This window comes from Ylistrum balloti, unplaced genomic scaffold (assembly GCF_031769215.1).
Source record: "Ylistrum balloti isolate Yb309-2 unplaced genomic scaffold, AGI_CSIRO_Ybal_v1 Utg370794, whole genome shotgun sequence".
Classification (NCBI taxonomy): Eukaryota; Metazoa; Mollusca; class Bivalvia; order Pectinida; family Pectinidae; genus Ylistrum; species Ylistrum balloti.
The window spans coordinates 455,263-465,166 of NW_026782463.1; the positions used below are offsets into that span (position 1 = coordinate 455,263).

Below are 9,904 nucleotides of genomic sequence, written 5' to 3' on the forward strand. Positions count from 1 at the left end.
TATTTTATGTGTACATTTTTATATGAGTGTTATTGTACACCTAATCAAAGGCGGTAAATAAGTTAGATAAGTAGAAAGATAAATATAGCATAGTATGACGTGCAGATATAGGATTCAGATCGGAAGGCAAACATACTTCACCTAGACTATACAAATCATCTTTGGATGGGAATACCAGCAGTAGTGTTTAACTTCTAATCCCTGAGCACCATCTTCTTATACATTAACCTACAGTGATATCGTTTGATGTCTACAGGACAAACTATATCTTAATTTCAGAGTCTGATTTGCCTGCTTTAATAGAAAAATCCATTTCTTCACGAAATAAAAAACAACAACACAAGAGCTTGTTTTCATGGTTACGCTAGCATCATGCAACCATATGCAAACAACTTCCGGTAGCCATCAGCTGTATAAGCATACGTGAGAGGGTGTTGGCTACAGCCCATTTAACAACATTTTCGCTGACGGATTACTGCTTTGAATGCTTTCTCAAATTTCAGCGTAGCAAGGAAATTTCTTGCAAATCATTGGATCATATTTACCAACAAATAGAAACCGGAACAGTAGGATGGCATGAATCAAGTTGATTCTGATGCCGTTAAATTCTAGAACGTCTCCTCGTGCCAAATCGACTCATCAATTAGAGAAAGACTTTATTTAATTGCCTTTTGACACGAGATAATCAACAAAAGATACATTTCATGGTCCGAGGGTCCGAGGCGAAATCTAGAAAAAGCCTCGATATTTAACTTTGATGGATGACACTGTTCAGAAATTTAAACGCCGATTCAACGCACACTAATGGCTCGGCAATCTTCATACACGCAAATGTTTCCTAGAACATATACATCTCTACGAACCAGCACAAAGCTTTTTCTCGGCCGATTTATTTCATCCACTATAATATATATATATTACTGATCTGCTAGATTATTTAAAACGTCAATTTTACACCGATTTAATCGAAACAGAAGCCAAATAGATACCCAAATGTATCCACTTACCCTCCGTTATACACGGGAACTGTGGTGGCATTAACACCACAGTACATGTGATGACTAAACGTGAAAATATGTTTCTAATGACCAGATTTTCTCATGGCTTCTGTTGTTGTTCAACCGTAAACATTTAGTATGGAGAAATGCTATATTGGTTGTATATAAACAGTTTTATTCAGTTTGATGATAGGAGAGAAGTTGCTGAGAGTTCATCTGATTAATTTTAACTGTAATTAGAGCACCTATGTATGAGTCATTTCTTTGGCTTATTTGTACAACAATAATGTACTTTTCTGATCTCTGGTTTATTATTTACCCTTTAACACAAAGTCATATTTACGTAACAATAAATTTCTAACATTCATAAAAGAGCTGATTAAGTTATTAACCTGCCGGAGCCTATAAAGGACAATTGTAATCCATGATCAAATGGATTATTTCAAATTCCTGTGCTCTGCAGCAAAAGGTGATGTATAATTATACTTGGAAGCATAGCATCATTGTTTGGTACTACAGGATGCCTCTCCATCAATAAGACTCACACGTTTCAATGTGTAAGCAATCTTTGTCATTCCGGGTAGACGAATCTTGTGTGAATTTTATATACGTTTCTTATTTTTTACCACCATTTTTTAGTCGTGAGTCTCAAAAACGTCCGGTTTTGAACTGCTTAAAGTACATTGCACAAGCTCACTCTTAATGTCAAGCATCATATGGCACTTCTATTGTGGTTTCAATCCATGTTATAAATAAATGAGTGATGCAGAAATTAATGTAGAAACAATGAATGATTAACTCTGTATTGGCCAAGGGAACTAGTACTCTATCTTGTTTCATGGATTTGCTGTAAATTGGTGGTTATGTTATATAACAGACGAAATACATAAGCCACTAGTGATTATCAATACTGTTTAGTCATACAGTGTACCTTTCAAGAAGAAGTGCATTTATGTAAATTTGTGCACGACAGTACATAAATTTGTTCCATTTTACATGGAAGTACATAAATTCATATTACATTTTACACGGCAGTTCATAAATTTATTTTAACTTTTGCACAACTTTCATAAATGTATGTTACATTTTGCACGGCAGTTCATAAATTTATGTTAAATTTTGCATGGCAGTACTTAAATTTTATGTTACTTTGTACATGACAAGTACATTCATAATTTAAGATTGAAGTTATGGCGTCCAATGTTGGGATATAGAGATTTAGACTCAATGTAATATTACAGTTACTGGGAATACGTGGTTTCTATTGTAGTTTGATGAACATCAACACAGTATCCATCTTGAAATTTTATCGAGTTGATCAACAAAGAAGATTAAATGAAGCATGCGTTATTATTTTATGATGAATTATGAATTGCGTTTTTTTGCTTTTGTTTATTTACATAATGCTGTGTGTATCATGCGCTCGGAAATGTTAAATTGTCTTAATGTGAAAATTATTTTAATTAATCTATTTCATTTCTAATGTTGGATTAAAAAACTTATAGCTTACGGAAATATTGTATGTCACATATATATTAGGTTGTGTATGGTGTTGGCATTGTTTGTCGTAAGTTTAAGAGCCAGTATAATTACATTATAATAAATTTGAAAATCTCATAGAAACATGGTGTAGGTCAAAGTTCAAATCGTGAAGTGGCATTCGTTATTGTGAGTCAACATGTGAGGACGTCACTCTACACAGTAAATCGTTTTGATACGTTATCGGTATCGGGACTTGTAAATATTTTTCCATTTTTTATCCTCATCTGTGAATGAAAATGCACACATAACCGTAAATTTATTCAACTTTTGGCTGGCATTTAGTTTAACAATGGATTAATCAGAAAACAACACAAGTAAAATAAATTAAGAATTTTATTTACACATTTTACAACAACATTTTATATGTATGAAATCCGCAATGAATTAATGAGATGTAGACAAAAACTGATGCGGTTACTAGGATAATTAGGTATTCACACAGAAGTCGCTCACATTGATTTCAAGGTATTTGAGCAAAATAAGTTCCCTTTTAGGGTTCAAATAAGTCCCTTTTAGGGTTCAAAATAAGTTCCCTTTAAGGGCGCAATGATAATGGCGTGCATACATTCCAGACAAAAATTAGAAACAGTACAATATTTATGTGACGTATGTGATTGTTTGACGAAGAAAAAAAACATTAATGAACAATAATATTCCAGTATCAATGCAAGACCAATATATATAAACGATAAGTTGTAGTCACTGGAAACAATCGTTCGGTAGATTTGTCTACAGGAGCATCATGGAAATCAAATCTTTGTGCTAATTTTATGTATTGTTATAGTATTACATTAAAAAACAGGAAAATTTTATTTTCAAGAAGTGATGAAGTACAGTTGTACCAGAAAATTATTTGTAGAAAATAACGCCATTCACCTCAGTTTTTTATTACAACGATTATCTTTTTAGTTTTTTTCGTAATGTAAAGTGCAAAATAATTAAAACTTATTATCGACTTTTTGCACATCTTAAAACATGTACGTATTAAATCAGTCTTTGATGTTGTAATTAACAACACACGTGTTATATCACGTCGCTGAGTGAAGCTGCACTTCATTTCACAGACTAAAAAACCTCTATCTGCATAATTTTGAATTAAATATTAATTCCATTTTCTTCAGAATAAACCCAGACTGATGTTGTCCCTAATCAGTAATAGTGAAAAAAAATCTTTCACCAATGTTTCCATGGTTAGATTGTAAAATGTTGAATGGATATTTGCTGAAGATGTTTACTTGTCAGAAGTATAGAATATCTGTTTTGATTGCTGCATCATCATGACACAGCCAAATGGTTTCTGTCTTTTATCGTGTCGTTTAAGCATGTCAACGAAGGACAAGGTAACAATGATAAATTAGTTACTAAAATATTTTGATAAGTTCAAAATGCTTTAAATTATCATAACACTTGATATTTTTCGATGACGTGAATACTGTCTGTCTAGTCATCAACGCGAAAGAATAACACGTTCAGGTCAAGAAGGCAAAGAACTCATTCCAGGGATGTACATCCGCGGCATCATCGGCCGTTGAGAAGATAGTGCTGTGGAACTTCCGGACCGGTAGTAATATGAATCGAGTGTCGATATCATTCGCGCGGCCTGCTGGTGATAGGGAGACCAATAATTGCTAGAATGCATGAGTCTTTGGAAAGCGTTGTAATTTCCGGCTTCTGCTAAGAGTTCCAGTCCAACCGATGTTTGTCTTTTCCACTTTGTCCTGAAAAATATTATCCCGTCAACTGCATGAAATAAATATTGCATACACATACAATTCAAACTTTACGCTTTTATTGAAAATCAGATTTCATTTCTTATCAACACAGTTTGTTTTACATTAAGGAAGTTGGTGATTGTAGTGCTAGTAATATCTATACTCATTTTTAAATTGGTCACTATTTAATCTCGGGAACAGATTGGATATTTTTCTGAATTGTTTTAACAATGGCGTTTTTTTTAATTTATGTATTTTTCATATACATATACCATCTATTTCTTTTAAGCATTATTGAATGCATTGCAACTGTACGCAGAGAGCAGAAAAAATGGCATCAGTTTATTGGACAACGTTTCCTGGAACCTAAGCGCTATCAATAAGAAATTTTGGCACATTTGGTGGATTTTGTCACTCAACAGAGCTGACTCCTGATTTATACTATTAAAGCATTTTGCATTTCTCTTCCGGAGACAACAACGCGTAAATACAATCTTTACTTCATTGCTAATTAAGAGTTGTCGGAACAATTATCGAGCTTCCGCAACTTACTCATTCAAGCAGAAAGACTTGCTTGCGCAGTTGTTATAGCCTTCCGGGCACATTAAAATCTTTTCCGATTGGCCAACAGAAGACGTTACAGTGAGTCTCGCTCTGTCATAATCTATATTAGCCAGGCAATGTCTGGCCGTCTACATTGTCTCACAGACTGCTTAAACGCTAAAGTAGCAACTCCAGCTTTGATTTTATTCTTGATCACTGTTTCTGATTTCTATCAAAGATTGTACAAATGACAAACAAATGAAAAACTAATTTAGGAAGTTTTGAAAAAAAATTACGAAAAGTATTCATAAAGCGTTTGATTTTGCCTCTAAAATGTTTGATGCAACCACATTATTCACAGAAAAATATACAAGTTTAGTATGATGTGAATCGGTATTATCTGAACGGAAGTGTGAAGATGTAAATTTTGAAATCATATGTTATTATGAGTTATTATGTCTATAATAAGTGATGGGCTTTCACTGCCATATTATAATATTAAATACTTATCTTTCTGTAAGTTTACTATTCAGATTATCAAATTATTCATTATAAATCTGCGTCACACCAATATTTTACCATGTAGTTGAATTTTATTTTTCCATTTAACATTTGCTACGTTTGCAAGAGAAAAAGGGTTTCTTTGTTCGCCTCAACTACACATATTTATTGTTAGTTTCAAGTCTTAACACTTAATTGTCGTTACTGAAAACTACATTAATAGATATTTTCACTCTAATATATATACATAAACATATGTGTGTGTTTTTGTTTTTTTTTTTTTTTTTTTTTGTTTGTTGTTTTTTTTAATTTATGCTTCAATACAGACAAATATATTCGGATGAATGTGGTATTGCAATTTTTTAAGATATATAATCTTTCAGCCTCTAATGAGTTAAATCTTATCATTTACAAAATGTTTTTTGAATCAAGATAAAATCTTGTAGAACCATTTTAACTACTGTACAAAAGTTGATTCTAGACATGTCCTTGATGAATATGTGTCATGATATTTACCTCCTATTCTGGTACCAGGTTTTCACCTGAGTGTCCGTCAAGTTGAGTTTAGCTGCCAGTTCCATTCTGTCTTGTACACTTAGATATTTATGCCTCTCAAAGCTTTTCTCTAGACAGTTCAGCTGGTGATCTGTAAATGCAGTTCTAGCCTTTCTGGGCTTCTTGTGTTTTGAGCATAAAGATGAGCCGTCAGGACCACATTGCCTGTTGTCTGAGGATTCTGAGGAAAAATTGGGAAATAAATTAAAAGCGATCCGTATTATTTTATTAAGAAAACAACAAAGAAAATATCGACATACTAACACAAACGTAACTCAAACACAAATTCGATAAAACTAGGGTGAAACATGAACAAAAGAAAAATATTATCAATAGCGGTGTGATTTCTTCTATAACATCTGATTCAAAAATTTATTTTCGAAAGTTCATGAAAACATTAAAAATATTCTTTTGGAAACAACAATTTTGTTAAAACATTAAATTTCCGTTGTGGTATAAACAGTATTTTCAATGATAGACAAACAATGGCAGTGAAACAGCATTAGTATCAAGCACCATTTAACTAAAGTGATAATGTGACGAGGAATGAATAAATTTGATTATTATACAATTGTTATGAACAGCGTTATTGACAGATGTCCATTTTAAGCAAGGCAAAACATGTGGATGGTTTCGCGCATCGAGGCGTTAACATTAATGTATTATCAGATAGTGTTCTCATAGCCTGCTTTGATTTCACTGTCTCTGACCTCTTTTATTCTCCCAGGTAGAGCATCTGTGATACAAAAAGACCTGTATCGCCCTAAGGCCGTGAACCATTGTTTTTGTACCTCAACATATTGCAGTGCTTTTTTTATAATACCATATTGAGACAAAACAAAAGACAAAAAATATTTCATTTTATTGTTATTAAGTGTGTAATACAATCGTCATATGCACAATGTTAATTATACTCATTTCTCTCTCCAAAACGTAAATAAATTTAAATGCCAGTTCACAAAGTATTATATCTGTACTTTACAGTAGAAATCCCAAAAAGTTAAATTTACAATTACTTCATAGCGTGCTAATTCGCCCGTAAGGTGTTTTAGAAACCAGCTAGATATTACTGTTAACGTATATATCTTTTGTTATCAAACAAAATATCGCCGAGATAGATTACAGAAAATTCCGTTATAATACTAATACACGTTAGGTAACATTAAGTTTTGTGTTGCCGGTAAAATATGCCGCCCGGTCCCTGTAACAGGACATTGCACTGTTACACCTGTATTATAAGACTCCCCGGCCTTGGCTTGTGCGATGTTTTATTAATTAAACCAATTACTACTTGACAAGCAATATACTGCCTGCTTTAGCGCAGTACCTTATTAATGTATAATATCTCGAAAATGGCTAGGTGTCAAATCACGTAAAATATCATCAGTGTTTATCGTAAAATTAACATGTGGGTATGTCAGCAGGTGCAAATGTATCACCAACGCTGATAATTAGCCAGAACAATGCACCTGTAGGTGTTATTTGTGTAGAAATTAAAAATTGGTTTATACAACTAGATCTGTGTATACAATTTTTTTGTAATTAATATGGCTTCAAATATAGGTATTTTATCGTATCACGTTTAAAAATGATCAAATAAGATTTAGTAGTAATGTATTGAAATGTATTCGTAATTAAAATTCTTCTCTACAACAAATGTATAACAATTATATTAGCATTGACTTTGTAATTTTATCTGTGTTTTCTTGATAAGTATTTTGTAAGTACAAGCCGCTAATGTCGTCTAGAGTTAAGCTCTAATATCAAGTTATCACATATGACAATATCATTAATATAAAATATTTCATTTACTTTTGTATTGATGTTTATTCAGGTTATAAATGGAAAACTTCATTAATGCAAGGTATGTGTGTGACACGTGCATCCCTTCGAACCACATTATTTAAAAACCATGATCTTTCTGACATTTTAAAATTTATCATGAAAGAGAAGTACTTGAAATCGTACGAAAAATTGCCGAATATTTACCATCAAGTCTATAACCGGTGAATTTCAATAGTATAGTAGAGACTTGTACTGATCGAAGGTGTAATGACACGACTTGAACCTTGGCTATGGTGGAAGAGATTGTGCATACATTTTTGAAAAGCAATAAAAAGGCAATTATATTTAACGTAGGTCATACATTTAAATTTCCTAGCTTATGTTTTGTAATGAAGCTAAGGTGAAAATGTGATGATCGTGGAGAGAGATAGATACATGATTTCAGACCAGACTGTTGCATTCGTTAGAAATTATTTACCGTTTAAATAAAAAAGGTATTTGTGTTACACAGTAGTTCAATTGAAATATGGTTTAATGTTGTGTTTAACATTTCATATCAACAATACCACCAGCTAGTGTTAAACATTAATTTCTTTTTATATGTTAAAATATTGAATTGAAATGTAGTTTGGTTATAAGATATATCTTATATGCATACTCTTATCAAATATTGACACAAATGTGTATATTTAAATTGATATGTTCGTATATGTTTACAAATATATATATTCATGTATGCATTTTTATACGATAAATTATATACTTAATCATCTTTAGGACAATGCTACACAAATGTATAATCTTATATAGAGTTTAAAGAACTATTTAGTGTGTAATGAAACTTGATGTATATGTTGGATGTATTTCATATTGTGTATCATTGTGTTAAATGACATTTTTTCAGTGCATATGCCACCACATAAGCCTCAAATCTCTTCAAAGGATGTACACGTTTTCCAAGCTCTTTATATTTAATATTGTTATTAACTCCGGTAAGTTCAGACAAGTGCGAAGGTTTGTTGAGAAGAAAGTTGAATTCTGTAAGAAGCTTATTGAATACGTATACATCTTATGACAGGATCACAGGCGTACAAATGCATGTTATTAAAGATGAAGAACATGTTTGTCGACTTCATACAAACGTTTTACACAATTATCACATCGGCATTGCTGTACGTTTGTCCAATTAATACTCACAATCACTGCATAATTTCAAGGCAATTGCGGCCTGTTTTTAATATTGAAACACTCTTGACAATATTTTTACATAACGTTCATAGAAAGAACTTTCCTTCAAATTTCATTTATATATGTCAAATTTATTCCTGAACGTAGGCGTCACATCAAAACTTTACAGGTTATTATGATATCAAAAAAAGACATAATTCAAAATATTTATGCATTAAATAAAGATGTAACATAGTATACGTATATATTTTAAATGTGTGATATATTAAATCATTTGAATGACCACAAACCTTCATCTTGTTCGTCTGTTGAATCTTCCTGGGATGGTGAGTCCGTTTCCCTGAATCTTTCTTTACGTTTTCTGGACGGTTCTATATTACAAGTCTTACACTGGTGTCCAATAGCATCTAGACAAGTATGCGATTTTCTATTGTCTTTGGAATACTTCTGTTCACTTCTACTGGAGAGAATGTCTGTGATAAGAAATGACGATTTTGCTTTATTAGTTAATACGGATGTACCGTCAACACTTGGACGTGTTTTTAAATCCATAGGTAGGGACAGTCTCTCGTCATAGTCCGATGATTCCGGCGACGCTGGTGGTATTCGAGGCGATAATCGGTCCTCTACACTTTCGTTATCCATTATATTTTTCTCCGAGTCAGAATCGTGTCCACAGTCCGCAAACTCTAGTCTTTCTTTACCACTTGCCATTTTACCGGCTGTGATATTTTAATTAAAACAATAAGGTTTGTCCACTATTACAACAATGCGGTGCAAACAATATCAGTATCTCAGTTGTACCGACTTCTTAACAATATTCTAGTAGAGCTGATGTAGACAGTACCTTTCCTTACTTCTTCAAACAGCGAGTGAAGAGTCACAGGTGAAATACATTTTTAAATGATACCCATCGTCACAATTTTTGAAATTGTTAACAAATTGTTGTTCGGCATTAGCAGTGAAAATCCTATTTAGTATTTCTAATCTTAACCATCCGTGTGAATCTGGCGATGAGACTCCTCGCCCAATCAGTGTAAGGTGGGAGGAGCCACAGTCAGGTAATGGATCTGTCAATCA

The 9,904-nt window shown here is 32.7% G+C and overlaps 1 protein-coding gene across 1 annotated transcript; it reads right to left on the reverse strand.

Moving 5' to 3' along the window:
* Positions 1-4,014: 4,014 nt before the first annotated feature.
* LOC132558552 (barH-like 1 homeobox protein) lies at positions 4,015-9,538 on the reverse strand. The gene is made up of 3 exons (XM_060223137.1): positions 9,115-9,538; positions 5,813-6,032; positions 4,015-4,258 (listed from the first exon to the last, which is right to left on the reverse strand). Exons 1-3 carry the CDS (start codon positions 9,536-9,538, stop codon positions 4,015-4,017), a joined length of 888 nt encoding a protein of 295 aa, XP_060079120.1.
* Between the last annotated feature and the right edge of the window lie 366 nt (positions 9,539-9,904).

What these genes read in the sequence shown, in the direction of transcription:
- LOC132558552 (XM_060223137.1), bottom strand. Translation starts at nt 9,538, where the DNA reads ATGGCAAGTGGTAAAGAAAGACTAGAGTTTGCGGACTGTGGACACGAT. An exon ending in AACAGACGAACAAGATGAAG is followed by an intron (nt 6,033 to 9,114) that starts GTTTGTGGTCAT and finishes ATTTTTCCTCAG; the next exon opens with AATCCTCAGACAACAGGCAA. An exon ending in ACCTGGTACCAGAATAGGAG is followed by an intron (nt 4,259 to 5,812) that starts GTAAATATCATG and finishes AATATTTTTCAG; the next exon opens with GACAAAGTGGAAAAGACAAA.